The 20,917-nt window shown below is 31.8% G+C and overlaps 2 protein-coding genes and 1 pseudogene across 2 annotated transcripts; 1 reads left to right on the top strand and 2 right to left on the bottom strand.

Moving 5' to 3' along the window:
• Positions 1–1,074: 1,074 nt before the first annotated feature.
• Positions 1,075–5,604, top strand: LOC128179546 (uncharacterized). The gene is made up of 4 exons (XM_052846989.1): positions 1,075–1,733; positions 2,999–4,336; positions 4,432–4,641; positions 4,805–5,604. The coding sequence occupies exons 2-4, from the start codon at positions 3,002–3,004 to the stop codon at positions 5,324–5,326; spliced, it is 2,067 nt and encodes a 688-aa protein (XP_052702949.1). The 5' UTR covers positions 1,075–1,733; positions 2,999–3,001; the 3' UTR covers positions 5,327–5,604.
• Positions 5,605–9,603: 3,999 nt separating this feature from the next.
• LOC128179548 (serine-rich adhesin for platelets-like) lies at positions 9,604–14,822 on the bottom strand (annotated as a pseudogene).
• Positions 14,823–16,221: 1,399 nt separating this feature from the next.
• Positions 16,222–20,408, bottom strand: LOC128179547 (uncharacterized). The gene is made up of 4 exons (XM_052846990.1): positions 20,267–20,408; positions 19,987–20,149; positions 18,428–18,614; positions 16,222–18,198 (listed from the first exon to the last, which is right to left on the bottom strand). Exons 1-4 carry the CDS (start codon positions 20,299–20,301, stop codon positions 17,102–17,104), a joined length of 1,482 nt encoding a protein of 493 aa, XP_052702950.1. The 5' UTR covers positions 20,302–20,408; the 3' UTR covers positions 16,222–17,101.
• Positions 20,409–20,917: the final 509 nt, after the last annotated feature.

The following is a 20,917-nucleotide window of genomic DNA, read 5'->3' on the forward strand; positions in this document are numbered from 1 at the left end:
AATTTTTATCCTTAAAATCCTTATTTTTATAAACCTTATAAACAGTGACAACATTCATACTGGTACTGGGTGAGCAGATACTCAGGAAAAGTTGTTAAAATACTTAAATCTAATAACAGGCGTCTCGAATAAGCGCCACATGGTTGTCTAATGCAAAATTGACAACCACTAGGCATAATTGCCTAGATTCGACAGATAAACTCCATCACTACAAAACATTTCTTTCGAGGACCAAGTTATCTCTGGGTATTTAAGAAAGAACCCACCATTGACTGTCACTAAATGATTCAAAAAGTTATTGAGTCTGACGGCAGCAATGTTTTGGGACTTTGAATCTGAACTAAAACGCCATGACATTCTTGGCAACATATTCGACCAACCAATAGTAGTTTTAGGGAGCATTTGCTTTAACCTTTCAAGGATTTATTGCATATAGGACCGTAGCACACGGCATTTTTCCTATATCATTTGCACCGCAATGGATACTAGTAATCGAAAAATCAGGTGGGGATTCATACCTTGACAAAAGCCTAATTTTTGGAATAAGGTCAAACCATTTCATACCTCCTTTTCCTTGCCAAAAAACTTAATAATTTCTTCGTCTTAATCCCAAATTAACACCATCTATGGAGTTCTTTGCGAAGTAGAACGCCCATTTATTTGGCGAGGAACCAACAATCCAAACAACCTTTTCATTACCTATATAAATAGAATATTTATATTTATAGATATATATCTATACTACTATATTAAAATAATAGACTCGAGTTTTTGGGCTTTAATACCAAGAAATCGGAAGAAAACTGTCTTTTGTTTTATATATTTCAAACATCATTGGTACTTGAAGATTACCAATTTGTTTTTATATCTTCCCAATCAAGCTGCGCTTATTAATAATCAACGAAAATTCCTTTTAAAAATCCGGAAATCATCTCGATTTTTTGGATTTTACAATCTTGCACATGCGCATTACATTCACGCTAAATCATGGGAGGATCTTTACTTTATGTTTCCACAAAATCACATTTGCATGGATAAACTCAAACGATATTAAAAATACGTGTAAATTTTCATTGAAAAGAACTAAAGCCAAATATGTATGATTTTGGCCCTGTATATCCGTAAAAATCAAACTTCATTATTTTGAAGCCAATTTGTTGTCAGTTACTCATGACACATTTGTCTTTACATTTCCGCCTCGAAAATTTTTCGGGAAACACCACGGACGCTTTTATATGAGCTAAAACCGGACACGGTATGGTAAAATCGGCCAATTTTTACAGATACGCTCAGTTATTTTTATTGATTTCATATAGGCGCCAACCTTAAACCAAAATAAAATTTTACATAGAGATACATTGATGAAAATCGAATAATAATTAATCGGTTTTGTGTTGGTTTAAGTGTGGCGCCATACTTTATTTAACTATTTTTGAATACATTGACGCAATCCGGATTTGCGTTTTATACTTGTTAAGACAATATTAATTGAATTTATCCCCCATTTCAAATAGTTAAACTCTTGGATATCGTAGAATTCTTGTGTTTTAACGTAAAAATAAAAATTCGAATCTCTTATTCGCATTGATTCCGACGAACGAGTTACCACATTAAAAAGGGATTTTCCAGTATGCTAAAAATAGATATTCACTGTCAACACAACGATGGATCTGTCAAACCAACAACCTATTACCCCCTGAAAACAAGATGTGAAATTATGAGATATTGGCGTGGTAAGTATTTGTTTCTTTTTATTAAACGTAGAGGAAAACTATTGACAGCGATATTTAAGGTGAAATGAATAGGCCTACTGCTGCTGTCGTCTGCGGCGCGGTTTCTTCTGCATGTCGCCATTTTCGGCTTGTGTCTGAACTATATCACGAAGCGTCAAATGCAATACACAATTTAGAAGATCGAATCAAACTAGTACCTAGTTAATATTGACTTATTTAATCAAAGTTATTGCTTTTGTTTTTTACTGAGCCCATCAGCACCCGGATTTGCTATTGTATGAAGCCTTTCTCACAAGGACAGTATCATGGATAGCATGTAACATATTTTAAAAGTTCAGATAATATGAATCTGCATAATAAGTGCCTTCAAGGCTAACAAATTAATTGTTTTATAGATATGGGAAATTACATAATATTATTGTTGTGGAATGTTGACAGCCCCTAATTTTGAGAGTTACCTTTCTTGGAAATAAACTTTTTTTGCGATGATTTTTTGTATATATTTTCAGCATTTCTTATCACCTTCCAAAAAATGATAATCAATAAAACAAATTAAAACAATAATTTGTTATTTATATACATTATAACATAATTAAGAATGGGGAAATCTGAATTAGGTTTATATCTAAATTGCATATTATAATATTTTCAAGTTAGTATTTTTCTAATCAAACAAATTATAAATATCCAGAGGTGGATCCAAAGTGGTGTTATAAAGCAAAATTAAGCAGTGATATCAAAATCGAAATGTCCTGCTTGTAAACAATTCAAAGTTCATTCAGATGAAGATCCTGGTTTAAAGCTAATGTATTTTATGCACACAAGGTATATATATGTATATTACATGTACATTTAACTATTACACTAGAGAACAATAACAGATTAGATATATAAGAGGAAATGTAAGTCATCAACTGATAAGTAAATAATGCTTTGTGAGATCATCACAAATAAATGTTTAAGATTGAATATGAATTAATGATTGAATTCAGATTTCCCCAATGAATATGTGCAATTCGCATTGCACTTACTGTAACGTTAACTGAAATTATAAAAGATATTTTTTTTTTAGTTCAGTTTGATGTGATTTAAATTGTCTATACGACATACTGAAGAACAATTATAACTATTTAGCTCCAGAATAATTCTAATGTTAAATGCACATGATCTAAAGCCAATTTATAAACGCAACATTACTGTAGAAAATATTATGAAATATAACTTATAAATGAGTTACTGGTACCCATTTTGTTATTATTTTACAGATAATGCCAGGACACAAAACGGAGTACTTCAATTGTGTTTTGTGTTCAAAACGAACAAAACCTAAGGAAAGACGCCACATCGACAAAAGCATAAGAAAATATCTGAAGAAAAAATTTCTGTTGGAAGGAAAAGAAAATTCAGTCATCTGCAGTAAGTGTAGGAACATATATTACAGAGAAAAGTCATGCCATAAACCCACTGAAACTCAACAATCTGTGAGTTCATCTTCTCAAACAAGTGACAGCAGACAGTTATCTAGTCCACCTTCAGTATCCTTGCAACTTCTTTCCACAGCAAAGACTCATGCATATTGCATTGTTTGTAAAAAGCCTGGACCAAAACTTGTTGTTATATCCCCAGAGTGTCGCACAGCCGTGTTTATTCAACACAATGTTTTGATTCCATCTGGAAATAGATGCTGTCCCGCACATGTGAAAGATGGACTTTTAACAAGTGCAGCCATAGAACAACTTCCAACAACAGATCATGCATTTGTCAACAGAACCGCCATCCTTAGTTTACTGCAGCACATGCGCGTTCTATGCCAAAGAAATGAACAAACCCATCTTGACTTTGATGATCTACAAACTCTTACAGATTCTGATTGTCTATCTCTGCTTGGACTTAGTATGGACAATTTCCAAACTCTTTGTGACTGTTTGAAAGATCATGTTAAACAGACACCATCTAGAAGTTTAGGAAAATCTACAGCCATATTTTTATGCAAGTTGAAATCTGGATTATCAAATCAAATACTGTCAACTTTATTTCGTACTTCAAAATCCAGTTTAAGAAGAGCAATCAGTGCTGTTAGAAATGCGATGATGACTTGTTTTGTCCCATATAATCTTGGATTTGAACACATCACAAGAGAAGATGTAATCAACGACCACACTCGCCATCTAGCCCAAACATTGTTTGGCGACATAGACAAGAGTCAGGCCATACTGGTTTTAGATGGAACCTATATATACACCGCCAAGAGCAACAACTTCAGATACCAACGCCGCTCTTACAGCATCCACAAAGGAAGGTCGCTCATCAAACCCATGGTAATCGTGACAACCACAGGCTATTTTGTCTCGATTCAAGGACCATACCTAGCAGACCATAAAAACAACGATGCGTCAATCCTTGAACATATCATGAAAACAAATGCAGAGGACATCAAGAATTGGCTAAGTGAAGACGACATTTTCATCGTTGACAGAGGATTTAGAGATGCTTTGCCCCTGCTTGAAGATTTAGGCATTCAAGCAGAAATGCCTCGATTTTTAGAGAAGGGACAAAAACAGATGAGCACTAGTGATGCCAATAAGAGCAGACTTGTTACAAAGGTAAGAAATCTGAAAAAAAAGAAATATTATCAATGCACCATGTTTTATATACAACTACTGACAAAAATTGTATCTCTGATTTTATCCTTGAACAGATAAGATGGGTAGTTGAGTCATCCAATGCCAGAATCAAAAGGTGGCGATATTTGGACCGTACCCTCCCTACAAATCAGATCCCTTTCGTTGGAGATTATGTCAGAATTGTATGCGCCCTGTCAAATAAGTTCTTCCCACCTCTGAGCAAAAGTCACAGTATAGAGGAAGACGAGGCAGACGCAGCAAAAATGCTTTATCTGTCTAAACAGGTACGACTAATCCGGGTACTTAATCAACACTGAAAAAGGAGACATATTTTATAAATCATTTAACATTTTACCGAGCTTATCCCACATAATTAAATAAAATAAGATATGTGAATTTAATATGAAATGTAAAATTTAATGGATTGCTAAATTGTGTTTTTAACAGGTAAATAATCTCCAACGATTGGTTGAAGATAATGGTCTAAACAGAAGGCCAACTCAGTGGCAGCCAGTCCCCGAGTGTGGAATAGAGAACTTCCCCACCCTGGACGAGGAGCAGTTACGGAACTTGACTTGCGGGACCTATCAACTGAAGCTTTCTCGCAGCTATATCCAAGAGCATATTGATGGGGACTGTGACATTTGGTTCCATAAGGATAATGACAGGCTACTGCGGGTAAAGATTCAGAGTCGCCACACATCATCAAAACAGTACTTGGTCTGTATTGAGTTCTCTGACTGTTCGGTAGATGCATGGTACTGTACATGCAGGGCAGGTGCCAGAGTAGTGGGTATGTGCTCCCATATAGCGGCCATCATTTGGTACCTGTCAAAAGGAAGACATGAGGGAGGGAAGTACGGTGTGCGTGATTGGGGTGAGCATGTTCTTGATGCAGCAGACATTCCACCTCCCGTTGATGAGTCTGACAGTGATGCGAGCAGTTGTGACAGTGTACCCGAGGAATGAACAGTTACTGGTTGTGGTAGTTAATATCATAATTGTCTTAGCCATATTACCATTGCTCTGTATATATAAGATGAAACTGTTAAGTTACCGACAGTTCGTATTTTGATCTTTTAATTACTTGTTCTTGTTTGTGTGAGTTTTTGTTGTTGTTGTTGTTTTGAGGATATTAATTATATAATGTTTAGAATTCCATTGTATTGAAATGCTGTACATGTAGTAGTATGATGAATTTGAGAGAGAAAGAGAGAGAGAGAGAGAGAGAGAGAGAGAGAGAGAGAGAGAGGCAATGAACTGAATCCAATGATAAATATAAAGTACTGTATTTTTTGTCTAGATGTATGTATTTATTATTAATTGAAATTGTTCCTGCTTTCTTTTTCATTAGATTTAAGAGTTTTAAATTTTTATCAAGTACATAACTTTTAAATACATAACCTATTTACTTAGAATTACATTTATCTGACTGTTTTACTACTCATATGTCTTTTCTTTAGAAAAATTATTCTTGATATATTTATTAATTGAATCGAAAATATTTATCTTATGATAATTGGATTTAGATTTGTTTTCTTGTGTATTTCATTTTTTTTTAAAATTGTAATTAACTTATATAATGATAATAATGGGTGTATATGCTGTACAAGAATCTGTAAATAATCGTCATTTATAATACATCCAATGACACACAAGATAAAATTATTGATATGTACATGAATATTATTTTTCAATGTTATTGTTGTATTTATGAATAAAATCAAATCTAATTTCAACAAAATTATTTTGAAAGATTTTTCTAATTTAATCAACCTTTTATGTTTTTATCCACTTCCAAACCAAGTTAATATTCATGACAGTCGCCATGACGTCACGACGTCAGAGCGCAGAATTTCATGGTATGTTTAGAGGCTTGTAATTATGAAACGAATAGAGATATCGACAAAAAGTAAATTATTCTAGGAAGCAAATATTGTGACCATTAATCTCACAAAATATGACTAAGTTTGGGAACAGGGCCGATTTTCATAGTTTCTGGCTTTAGTCCTTTGTCATATATTCTGCTCATCAAAGGAAATACGGGAGATAACTCTAACTCAGTGCATTTAATATGAAAAATCCCGAGAGTTCTGAATGTCAACATAGTGTGTAGATTCGAAGCTAGTAAAAAACATTGGTGAAAAAGTGTTGAATTCTTCATTAATATAAATAAAGTTTTAGATGAAAGGTATTTACAGCCTCAAAATGGTTTGTTATGAATAATTTGACCGTTATTTTCAATGCAGCTTCATTAATTTTCACAAAAATTGTTTGGGAGCGATTCTGCAATTTTTTGCTACATTACAGGTATATGGGAGGCGTTTTAACTGTGGTGAAGGCCTGTCCCGAGACTCATTTAGATTATTTTTACTTAGCAGAGTGTAGTGAAATTAATAGTATTATTGTAGGCTTAAAGCTTGATTAATATGTAAATGCCAACAATACGTTAATGTCCGATATCATATGCAATGTCAACCCGTGCACGCACGGGTCAAAGTCTAGTATAAACTAAAGTTACTTAATCCTAATGTAGCTTTAAAAGGCATCGGAACTCCATCTACCTTGCTTTTTATTTTCTAATTCTGAACGACCGTACGAAAAACTGTCTGACGCCGCCCCAATACGGAAGGAATGAGATTTGTAAAGAGATTTGGGAAAACCAGCAACTTCAAGACTTGTTTAATAGTAAACAAAACTGGAACCTTGTGAGAGGACTGCCATCTAAATGCACAAATAACTGACCACCTATCTTTGGTCTCATAGCTATACACTGGACAAAATTGCTAACGCAAATAATATTTACATCCTAAAATTTGTTAAAGATATATTTAATGTTTAATAAGTCACTCAAGTTATAAGTAAGACATTTAAATGTCCAAACGGATAAATGGATGCAATGTTAACCGAAGCGTGACTCTTCTTTAAAAATGCTCAAATCGTGCTCACACTTCTTTAGGAAAGATAAATCTTTACTTTCTTTTTTGTGATCTTATTATTACTAAAACCTCACAAAAAACCCGACGGGGTATAGTGCGTTTGATCGCAGAAGAGCGTTGCAGGACAGTTGGTATGCTCTCTGCAGAATGCTCCTTTACTGAGGTTAGAAAACATGTTAATAATTGTACGATTACCGGTGACATTTGCTAAAACATGACACATCATGCTTATCAAATAAAGAAAAATGTCGTTCAAGGTAGCCAAAGTATTTTAAAGGCACCACATGTCAATTGCAAGGTTGTACCGGAAATTTGCGCAAACCGGAAGTGTGAGAGACCGCGCAAGAATTCAAAAGCGTCGCGTAAATACTAGGCGAAAAGACAGACAGATCCCATTTATACGAGCAAATGGAGCCCACACCTGATATTGATATGTGAATCACATAATGGGGGGTACCAATGTTTCATAAACAGTACTCAAAGCAACTGGTCAACAAGATTACAACAAAAGATGTTTCATTTTCTGTATTATTATAAACTGTTAAAATAATATACTAATCGATCTTCGTTGCGTTTAGATCTTAAACAATCAAAGAAGTAGTAGGTGGTGCGTTAGCAATTTTTCCTTGTGTATATTTTTTTCAACCACAATTCAGGACATACATTTCTCTTTTTTTTCATATCATTAGAGGTTACGGTTTTTGACCGGTAATGATATAAATCTGAAATTATATCATTAGCGGACGGTTAGGCTGTTCACTAATGATAAAATTATATCATTAGTGGTCAACATCCAAATATCATATCATATCATTAAAGGTTGCAAATCCATCCACTAATGCAATTGAAAATGTATGAACAACCATTCGGGCTTTGCCCGCCTCTCGCTGCACTCGGTATTAGTTAAAATAATAATGAACATTTTCTTTAAACGAATGAAATTTCGTATAACCTTTTACCTGGTTTTTTTTATTGTCAAAGAAAATTTTTAAATAAAACAATCAGATATTCTTGATATCATTTTAAAGAAAAAGGTTTGTGGTATATTCACGATTACAAGTTCATGGAAATACAACCAATACGTAAATCTTTAACTTTTTATTCAGGTGTTACATATTTTTCAAATGAAAAAATAAAATTTGGTGTATGTCGATTAGCGGAAATTATGAAATCGGTAGGCTCTGCGAGGTAAAGAAAAATATTCATAACAACAGGACTATTTAACAGTTTAATATTTGAATAAGTTTGCCAATATTTGGTAAAAAATATGACAAGGCCAAATTTATTTAATGCTATTTCATAATCAATTTTCGAAGTAGAACTAATGGTTTTGGAAGGAAAACAGGACAAGAGCAACACATTTTCTTATAAATTGTCAATTATAAAATAATTGAAATCAATTCACCAATTTCGGCAATCGTTTTTTGTGTATCATGTTTGTAAGTAAGTCTTTAAATTAATACTTGTAAGAAACCCTTCTGGACATCTTTGTTCCAGGTACCAGTACAAACAATATTTCCTACAAACCCTGTATATAGCAAGATAGATATTTCATAACCAAATAATTTGTTTCTTAAAATTGTTTTCAGTGATTCAAATGTTTATTTTATCTTCAGAAAGTATACCGTTATATTTTGTGCATAAATTATTTATGATTTACCGTTTTTGATTCTCACCAACAGGAACAGGTTTTCAGATGTCTTCGTAAAAAATGCTAAATACAGAATGCAGAATAATAATTAGGATCATAATAGCCTATTCTTTGTTATATTTTAGCTCCACACAACAACCAACAACTATTTAAATTTGGTTATTATGTTCATATTCCATACATACATGTATAATTGTTAATAATTAACAGAATGCAGTAAAAATTAAAAATGGTCAATCAAAACAACCCGTAAGATGATGTACCATTCACTAATTTTTAAAAATCAAAATCAGAGATGCAAGATAATTTTTCCGTTTTTAAAATAGAGTACCCTTTGCTTTTTTAGGAAAGGATTGCAAGATTTAGATTGATAGGAAAGAATTCATCAGAGAATGTAGTATGATTGGTGTAAATAACAGTACGGGTAAATGAATGTTATACGTAAGTTGTAAACTGAATGGTGGCTTTTTTAAAACTATGAAGACAATTTATCAATATTAATCAAAAAGTACTTTTTTTTGCAGGTGCCCTTTTGTTGGGTAAAAAAATGTCTGAAGAAGATAAAAGGCAATCTAGCAAATCACATTTTATTTGTATATAATTTTGATTGCATAAAAAAGAAAAAGTATGTTTTTAACAACTGCGTAGCCAATTGTTTAGTTATGATAATCATTTTCCTCAGTTGTAAATGGTTTAGAAAAGTTGATGTTGCAGGATGAATCGTTTCAGTGTTTGATTCATTTCTTAAATGCGGAATTAATTGTTTTTCTGGTGAAGGTATTTGGATTGTGATCGTGGTAGGAAATCGTGTTTCACTCGTAGAGGTTCTTTGAATGGGAACAATCGATATTGTTTCTGCATATGTGGAAGTAGATATTTCTTTGCTTTTGTCTGAGATTGTTTTAGTTGATGTATCTGTAATCACTGCGAAAAAATGTGTATTCTTTGATTGTGCTAATTGATCTGATGTTCCGGTTGTTGTAGTAGTTTCTGTGTGTGATGATTTCTCTATAGCACTTGGAGAAACTGTGTTAGTATTTGTGTTGTCAGTGGATGCTGTACTATCAATGGTTGTCAACGTTTTTGCTTGGAATGATGTAAAAAAAGAAGATATTTTGTTCGAAAGATTTACTTTGTAGGTGGTAGTCACTTGTAAACCAGCAAATGATACTGTGTCACTGTTTGATACATCCGTTGTTATCGACTCATACGAAGAATACGGTGATAGTGTTGTCATTGTCATGGATTTAGTTGTTTCAGAAGAAACCTCTGATAAAGAACTGTCTTCTTTACTTGCTGTTGTTAAGAGTACTTCTGTTTTAGTTCTCGAGGAAGACAAAGTACTGGGATTGCCCGATGATGTCCAGCCAGGTAATGTTGAACTTTTGATGATGTTCAATGTAGTTGATGAATTTTTATTTGAATTCAAAGTCGAGTTGTCTTCCTTTGGTTCTAAATTACGAGTAGATGCTGAAAAATCTGAAGTGCAAATTCTGAACTTAATGGAAATATCTGTTGGTGACTTTTAAGTTGTTTGAATGAACTATCTATACGATTTTAAAAAATTCTGTGATACATAAATGAAAATTAAATTCAACTTATTGCTTTTACTTTGTACAGTATTGTATAGCTAAACATTTTGAAAAATTACATATTGCTTCATTTTTCATAATTTTCTTTGTGAATTTTATATATAAAAAAGAAGTTTAAAAGCAGAATCCAAACCTCTGAAATAAATATATTCTCATTTTATTTACATGTATACTTTAATGAATTCTACGATGATAAAGCCTCATTATAAAGACACAATAAAAATGGCTTTTCTGAAAGACACTCCGACGGATCGTGCAGTTTTTGAGAAAAACATACTTTTATTATTTTGGTTTGAATGACGAAAGATAAAACAATGGCTCCCGATACAGCTAAAACCATCAGACAGCTGATAAAAAGAACTGCAATGACGATTGCTTTGTATTTGGTTTGTTTATTTCCATCGGAGGAGAGGCTGTACTCCGAGGTAATGTACTCCTCGTCCTTGCATGTATGCTTTTGTTTTAAAGAACTAACACTAATCTGAAAGACAAATATGAAAACTTAAGATATTCTAGATAAGGTCAAGTGTGAAATAATAGTGGAAAAAACTTATACAATCACAATCTTGGTACGACGTGCACAATTGTATCTTGACACAGCACATATTAAAACAATTTACATGTGCATTATGAAATGATATAATAGTTTAAAAGTGCCAAACATCATCTTTCTCAATCACACTCATTAGCTCATGTCGTTACATGGTCGTTATGTTGACAAATTAATGCACTTTTATTAACAAATTTCTTTTAGATCTTTATGGAATCTGGTTTTATACATTTAAATGCATAAAATCAAATTAAGATAAAAGGCATTATCATAAAGTAAAACATCTTTACATTGATCAGAAAGCATGCGTTTGATTTTATATCAGCACGATTTCATTTATATTTATTCAAATATAAAGTACATGGAAATTCCTTACATTGGAGCTCCACCTCCACCCTGGCCAGGTTTACTACATTTATGTATATATCTATGCAAAGTGTATTATTCCCATCATCTCAAATTGTCCTTTAACGGTATTAACACCTGTATCTTAAAGGACCGTGTAGTGAGGGATCAGGGCGCTAGGTTCCGTTCGTTATCGAAAGCAAGATTTTTGTCTTCGCTAGATGGCCGAGTGGTTAACGCGGTGGTCGTTTATTGTTAGGAAATAAGGTTCCAGAGATCGTGAGTGAGTTCAAGCTCCGGCCATGGCGGAGGTCGAGCTTCAATAAAGTGAATTTCCCTGTGCTTTATGTATATCTCTATTTATCCTATGGATGGATATTTGTTATTTTGAGAGTTGTTGCAAAGTATGTGCTTATACATATTAGAGATACTATACTAGAGTGAGAGAGAAAGAAAGCAACTATAACTACTTTTTTCTAAACAGTCTATACATTAAAATACTTAAACCGCAGGAATTCAAAATAAAATACCTTTTTTTTAATTAATTAGCTCGAACTCATTTTACTGATGATGATTTGAATAGCACAATACATTCAACCAAGATCACTCCCCACAAAACTAATATTAGTACACATAATGATTCCGTTTGAAACATATTTTGTCGGTAATAGTATCAATATTCATTTAACCTTGGTTTTATTAATATTCTTTGACATAAACCTTCGTGGAATGAGTATAAATCAGTTTCAAGGATAAGTAAATTTCTGGTCAAATATCCTGTCAATAAAACATTTTATAATATTTTGTATTCATTGAGCATTAAATTTCGTTGATCATATGAACAACAACAAAAAAGAAAAGAAAATGTATGATCGACAAATATTGATGAAACCAATCTCATTCATATCACCTTCTCAAAATGTTTTGATTCTTCGCTTGTTGATAGAAGTAAGATGAACGACAACAATATAACAGAATGCATAACATTTGGCTATAAAGATATGAATGGTAATGATAAGTTTTACAATGTTTGATTTCTAGAAAATGAGAAGGTTTGAATTTCCAATGTTTTATCATACGTCTCCTTTGTTATGTAAAGTGGTTTCAACATTATATAAAGGTTTAATGCAGGTCGCGTTAAAATAAAGCAAAACTGTATTTATCTTTGTTCAGTTTAAATGTCTAGTGTTGTCCGTCGACGTCGATCTTTTCCTATCAGTCAGTGTGTAAATATTTATTATACTATTTTTAGTTTAGTTTTATTCCCGTCGCTATAACCAGAGAGCTATTTTCAATCAAATTCAGCACAAAATGTTTAAAGATGATAAAGATCAAACTTGTTCAATTGAAAGCAGAATCTCTTTGAATCGATAATCGGACCAAGTAAGGATGCACATAGTGACGTACGTATATAAATATAATTGTTTTTTTTAAAGATATTTTTAATTGTATATTGTGTACTATTTTGTTCTTTACCAAACTCATGATTTCTGTACAAAATATGCAACTTGAATTGTTTAGAAAAAATATTTAATATTATATTTCATTTAATTCAGATAATATGTCATTAGAGTAATTGGTTCACTTTCAATTGGTAAAAATGTATCATAAAAGGGACCAAACATATATATATATATATATATATATATATATATATATATATATATATATATATATATATATATATATATATATATATATATATATGTCTCTGTATGTGTGTGCAAAAACATCAAATCTAAGACAAAATATTGATAAAAGATCAAAAATTTATTAAAATTTTGTATAGAATTAAAATATTCATTGTCAAAAAAATTGAGATAACAATTTGTAACAATGATAACAAGCTAGTTTAAAAAGTGTTTTACCAATAATCTTGTGATTAGCTTTATTTCTTGAAAAATCTAAGTTATTGATGTGAGAACCCCCCCCCCCCCCCCCTCCCTAATTATTATCGTTTAAAGATTGACATTAAAAACTGTTAAAATGTAATATACGTGTATAAGAAAATTTAATACTCAAACCCACAGAAATCACATCTCATTTACAATTCAAAATTATCTATGCATATATACATTAATTTCTAAATAAGGTAATATAACGTTTAAAAGACCACTTCGTTCATGATATTTATGTAGCACAACAACAATTTTAATTAAGGTAGTCCTAATTACCAATTTGGGAAAATTAGAACTGAACATACAAAATGGAGTATAAATATTTATTTAAGCCATATCATCTCATTAATAATTTTGCGCAAATTTTTGTAAATAAGTACGCTTTATGGACCTGATGTTTCAAAATAGAATACAAAAAATGCAATGCTAGTATCGCGTTTGGTATTTTTTTTTTACTATTCTATGGACTCACACTGAAATTCATGGTGTTTATTCTATAGAATGACATCTTAGAACAACGATTTGGTAAAATAAATTATATGTTGACGGATTACTTTTCACGCTATAAGCTCTAAACCAAGTAGACCCTGACGAAAAAATCCGTAAAAATCACATTTTGCTACAGTTTTCTGACTAGATCTGTCAACAATGTTAGATATCATATAAACATTAATTAATTGACGATTGAATAAATTCGAAATAGCTTTTGTCTCTAAATTTAAACCGGTTTTAGTAAAATAAAAAGAAAAATTCGGGGGGGGGGGGATCAAAACAAAGAAGATATAAGCATACATGAGATCCTGGTTAATCAGAAACTTCGTTTTTCATTTTACTTTAACAGAATCGAGTTTCTCAACATTAATCATTTCTATCTCTCATAGAATACATATATTACCATTCTAATTGCTTATCATTGCCATTGTTTACAACAGCGATGTAGAGCAAAATCAATACCGGGTATCAAAAACACTTTGTAAAAGTCGAACCAATATTGTAAAATCCGTATTATGACGTAGTGCGATACTCGGACTACTTTAAATGAAAATAATTTAATACCCTGGCTGTATGGTTAAAAAACTCCCGTTTAAACTCATCGCTGGTAACGGTATTAATCCATTCTTTATTTGAATCTTGATCCTCTCTCGGTTTTTGTCTTTTTACTTGAAGAGAGGTGGATCCTTGTAGATATGTAGGAACTTTTACGTCATATTTTAGGCCTTCTCTTTGAAAATTCTTAAAATTTATGAAGAAACGAAATGAAATCCATTTTATCTCTTAAAACTCTAGAAATAATATATTTTAAATACCATTCTTAACAATTTTAAATAATAAACTAAATAAAATAATAGTGGTAGATTTTAAACCTTTTGACATATACTTACGCAATCTTGTCTTTATTCAGAAAATATAAATCCATTTTGGTCTATCTAGAATAACATCTACAAAGTACTTCACGTATGTGTATTATCCGCGAAGATAAATGAAATTTAAGCTTAGAGCTGCGCATGTGCGACAAACGATTTTTCTAATCGTAACACATCCTCTTATCTCATATAATATTATTTTCTGAAAAATTCTTGTCCTTGCGATCTTCTGTTACTAAACTTTAAAGTTTGCGTTGATTATCAGAAAAGATAAGATTTTTCAACTGTTTATATTTTTTTAATTTTCAAATGTACATTTGTCCTATAGATTACTTTTTTGTTAAAGGATATGAAACTCAAATAATATGTATGATTTGCCATGGTATTAATACTGAAAGGGACATTTCTGCAGTTCTGGTGTTAATTTTGATGTTCGTATTTGCCTTCTCAGGCGTCTGATATTGACCTACAGTACTTCATACTCGGAAGAAAATAACCGATGACTCAAATGATACTAATATTTATGTAACAGGAAGACTATTTGGGAATAGGGTGTTATTTATATCAATGAAACAAAGTACAAGCAAACGAAAAAGAATGCAGAAGAATAGATGCGCTCGAAATATGAAGGCTGCATACCTTAAACTTCAACTTAAAAAAAACAACTTTATCACAAGATCAATGAATTAACATTTATTTTAAATGACTTGATTTATAAACAAATGTTGCATATCTTTCTTTCGTGATCGAGAGAGAGAGCGAGAGAGAGAGAGAGAGAGAGAGAGAGAGAGAGAGAAGGGAGTTTTCTTGATTGCTCGCTTATCTTATTACCATGATAATAATTATGTTAACTGTATTTTAATGCTTGTGTGTTTCATGTGCTTTAATCACAACAAAAACGGTTTCTTTCTCAAACACATTAATAAAACAAATTCGATATTTTATACAAAATACCTAAAAATGTTATCAGATGATAAAATGCCTATGTTATGAAAATATTACAGCACACCCAACGAGCTCTGTGTAAATAATTGATAATTTGGTGTACCTTTGATAAGGTTATCTTCCACAGGACCCCAGGGATTCCCTTACCTGGTTGGGGAAGTTATTTGATGGCTGATTTATCGAGTCCTCTTTACTGGTTAAGTGGAAGTACGATCTTGATGATCTTGACAACACCGTTATCAGAGTAACGTTTATCTTGACTGCTGAAGTGCTAATGTCTGGTGCTATGAAATAAATCTTGAAGACAAATTTCTATCTTTTGTTTGTGAATACCAAAGGTCAAAGACAAACGTGTCAGCACTAAGTATCGCAATTTACGATAGTTAAATGATTTTTAAAAATTACATTGATGATGTAATAAAACCTCCTTTTTTCTCTCTCTCACGTCACGTAAAAGAGTATATTTATGTGATATCGTGATTTTATGATAAAATTTAATAAATCCAAATATATTTCTACCAATGATTAATTCTAATATTTCTCTTTTCATCTATGACACGTATCATTGAAACATGAAACGTAAATGATAATCCATTTATTGGCATTGTTATAGATCATTGGCTGGATCAAGGGTCACACTAATAGTAGTATGAATAAATTAAAAGTTTGCATAACTGGGATGGCACAACGGAAAGCGCAAGTTGGTGCGAATGTTTGTTGTATTTAGCGTCTTTTGTTGCACGACTCCATGCGTCTTCTATTAGGCACGGAGAGGAAAAGTAACGTACATTGTATGAGATTCTTTAATTTTTTTTATCCTACGTTTACAAATACATCGACACAGCGAGTTAAAATGGATATGTTTGAATGTGATAAATAATCTTTTAAAACTTATTTTTTTTTCAGGTAAGAAAATAAATTTCAATATCACTAATCAATTTATAAAACAGTCCCTGAGTAATCCAGGTTTTAAGGTAAAAAAGATATATATGTATTGAAATTATACCTTTGTAGCAAAACGACTCAGACAACCTTCATTTTTAACATGTCAAAATAGCAAAATCACTCGATTAGCGCACATTCCTTTTTTTCAAAACTGAAAACTGCGATCAAAATATTATTGGAATCTCAATTACATGCATCAAACATTTAGTAAGTAAGTAATCGCTTATCATACCGGTATAAAGAAGTGAAATCTTTCAATCTATTTGAAAAAGTAACAGAGAAGTTCGTTCACTTATTATCTTGTATATATACGCATTTATCTAAATTGAGAAGATGACAGAAGATAGGAAAACAAATCAACTTTTTTGTAAAATATAAAAACAGCAAGTTGCCTCAACGAGTCTAACCGGGTCTTTCAACTGTTGAAAGCTATTGTTGTGACCGGAGATGATAATTTTGAAAAAGATTGGGAAACTTGTCTCAATATCGAAGGTTTTGGCCGTCTGTGAGAGGTATCACACATATGTTGTTATCAAAGGTGTCGTTTTTTGTGTATTTTGTGATGACGTAGTTTTCTGTTTATCTGTTAAGGGTTTCACAAATGTTGTAACAGAAGTTGTTGTTGATGAAGATGTTTTTTTACTAATCAATTCTGGTATTTTTTGCTTATCAGGTGACGGTACTATGATTGTTGTTAGAACAGAAGGATGAGTTTTACTCACAGATGTTGTTTGAGTGTGAGTCGATTGCAATTGTGTGGTAGCGTATATTATGTTTCTGAAAGAAGTTAGAAATTGTTTTTCTGTCGTAAAGATAGTACTAGATGCTTTTGTAGAAGGAGTAGTTGATACAAAACGGGTATCATTGAATGCTGTTGTTTGTTTTTCAATGGTTGTTGCAATATTTGTTGAAAGCTGCTGTTGTTCTGTAATGCTAGGCGATGTAGACGAGGAAGTAGAGGATATTCTTTCGGAAGGAGGTTTGGATTTACTATTAGTCATTGAAGTATAAGTGATTGTCGTTATAGACGATGGGACTGATGAAGTCCTCGTGGATGTTCTTTCAGAAGAATGGCTGTATTGACTAATAGTCACTGATGGATGAATAGTTGTCAATGTTGTAGAATGAAACGATGAAGTAGACGATATTCCATTAGAAGGAGATTCGGATTTATCGGTAGTCACTGGTGTTTGAGTAATTGACGATGCAGAAGTAGACATTCCTTTAGAGGGAGATTCGAATTTCCTGGTGGTCAATGATGGTTGAATTGTTGAGGATGTAGGTGGTGGGACTGATAATATAGAAGATACTACTTTAGAAGGAGATTTGGATTGACTGGTAGTCATAGAAGGTCCGGAAGATAGACTTAAGTTTGGAAGTGATGTCTCTGGTGTGTTTGAAGTGCTTGGTTTTGATTTACTCAGTGTTGTGTAGAGGAACGACATCGAAGAAGAGATTCTCTCAGAGGTTTTTGATTTTCTTGAAGTAATTTTAAAATCTATATTGTCAGTCGTAAGTTTGATTGAGGGGTCTATTGTGGGCGTAGGTATTTCCATTGAAGAAATGTTCTTTCCAAATGTGGTTTCATTCTCTGGAAAATTTTCATTGAAGTCTGAAAAAAAATATACATGTAAAAAATAAAATCATTGAGAATTTCTTTTAAACTTTCTTATTAAATTGTATTTCACATGAAAATTGAAGGATTTGGAAGCTTCACATTGTCAACATCGATCGTCGTTTAAGAATGTATCATATTAAAAGCAACTTAAAAAAAATGCATATTTTTTATTTTCAAAATGCAAACAATTCAATATTCGGGCAGGTTTTTTTCGTAAACTTACTTTGCCTGTTGTGTGTTGAATTGCCAAAAATGACAGCTACCGTTACTGCTAAAGTTATTAAACAGCTGATGACGAGAACAGTAAGAACAATTTTCTTGTATTTTGTTTGTTTTCTGCATTTGGACGATATGCTATACTCTGAAGACATGTAGTTTTCACCTTTAATTGGTACATTGTATGAACCGTCCTAAAAAAAAAAGAAATATATATATATATATATATATATATATATATATATATATATATATATATATATATATATATATGATCCATTTCTAAACATGCATTAAGTAATATATTTAAAACATCACTCAATATGCAAATTATGCGCACTTTCAACATTTTTAGTTGAAAGTGCGCATAGTCTGCGACAGAGAATTTGTATTGGTACTAGCTCTAAATATCAATCAAAACGGGAAATACAATTAATATTCATATTGGTCAAAGACACTTCTGTCTGTATTTAGAATTGATAGGAATGTTAACTTTAACATAATAGATTGTAAAAAGTTAAATATTCTGCACATAATACACATCTTTTACAAAAATACGTTAAATGTATTCTGAATAATTTTCATTTACTTCGTCGAAATGCTTACATAAAGTCTTTTTAACAAAAGCATTAACAATGATGATAACTTTTGAAATTGTTCCTTATGTATAATTAACTTCACAATCATTTCTGATCGTATTTTTGTAATTATTTTGAAAAATATTCTTATTAAATGTTATAGATACAATATACTAGTATCAAGTACATGTATTAAATTAGAGTGAAACGATACATTCACTTTAAGATGATACAATGTCTATTTAGCCGTTTGAAAACACACCAAAATGGATTCGACAAACGAAGAAAATTGAAAGTAATTAACGACAAACTGCATAAACTTTTGTTTCTAAATACATAAATGACTTCCTTCTCCTACCTACCCATTTATCTATTTTCCAATAAATTTGTTACTTCTAAAGAGCAATTGGAGTAATGTTTACAAATACCAGTGCAACCAATTGATAAGAAAAGTGATAAACGGCTAATTTTCGAAAATAGGAAGATATTAAGTTCAGTCTTATCAAACGGACCAAATACGGAAAGGTAAATCAAGAAAATTCCTTCCCTTTATAGAGGAAACCACGGATTTTTGTTTAATTTTTGCAGGTTACACCATTATTCTCTTCAATCAAGTTATACGCTTATTGAAATAGTGGGCCTTGTTCCTGTTTCGTTGTAATGAAACAAAACTGCAGTATCATAGAAAGTTTTTTTTCACTCTCTGGATGATTATCAACTTTTCATTAAATAAAATAACGAATAAATCTCGCTCATTTGGAACATGTAAAAATAAATCCGTACCTTATCCATTTCATATGCATTTGGGCTTATAAATCACCTTCAACGTTGATAATTTATTTAAAAATTCGAGAGTACTTTTAAATAGAAATGAAATTCCTAATAAATTTTAATCAAAACTGTGCGTATTATAATTTATTCGATAATCAATTATCAGCCAAAAATTTTCTTACGGCATTTTTTCAAGAACATAAATCAAAAAGTTTACCTTGGTTGAGCACTCAATAAATTCCGGTTTGACATCTTCGCTGGAGACTGTGTCTATCCATTCTTTATTTGACTCCCGATTTTCCTTAAGTTCGTGTCTTTTATTTAGATCGCTGAATTCACGTAGAGATGTATCAGAGGCGTTGTTATATTTCCTGCCTTTTCTTTATTTGTCCAAGAGGAACATATAATAAATAATTTTTTCAACATACTTACAGAAAAATTATTCGTATTTTAAGCAGAAAACATATAGATGTTTATGCATATGAAAAAATACTAACCCCTTCCAGTCATTGTCAAGTGAATAAAAATCCATTCTGGTCAACTAATAATCAACACACCTTCCACCAAGTAAATAGTGTCTAATATACAAAAGATTGATACGTCTTACGCATGCGCAAATCCTGCGTCTTAATCATCACATTCGCTTATCTCAAGAAGTCATTTTCTAAAAATTCCTTTTCTTTCGCTTTATTTTCATCTAAATGGTGGGATCGCCTCGTTGATTGTAAGAGATTTTAACAGTTCATAGATGTTCAACCGTTAAACACTACCCTATAATAAGATGCACTATACATGTACATGTATCTTATATATTTGTGTGAAGTTTGTTATTTTTTTTCTTTTTAAAAAAAAAAATTAACAAGACAGGTTATGTTAGCTATTAGTAACTGAATAACAGTAATGAACTATGAGATGTTAGAGAGCCTTTTTACTAGAAATTGGTTACGAGATGAAAGAAAATTTGACAATTAGTAAATTGTAAGTTACTAGTAGCCAAATTGTCTTTCATCCGTCTCTGTTATTTCAAAACTATTATTTTTCTATTCTACCAAGCATTTAACAACTGGGCATGTCCTCAGCAGTTTACTTATTAATAATTTTTTTTTCGATCGATTGCCATGTACTGCTTTTACATTTATATGCAAAAC

Source organism: Crassostrea angulata, chromosome 4, assembly GCF_025612915.1.
Source record: "Crassostrea angulata isolate pt1a10 chromosome 4, ASM2561291v2, whole genome shotgun sequence".
Classification (NCBI taxonomy): domain Eukaryota; kingdom Metazoa; phylum Mollusca; class Bivalvia; order Ostreida; family Ostreidae; genus Magallana; species Magallana angulata.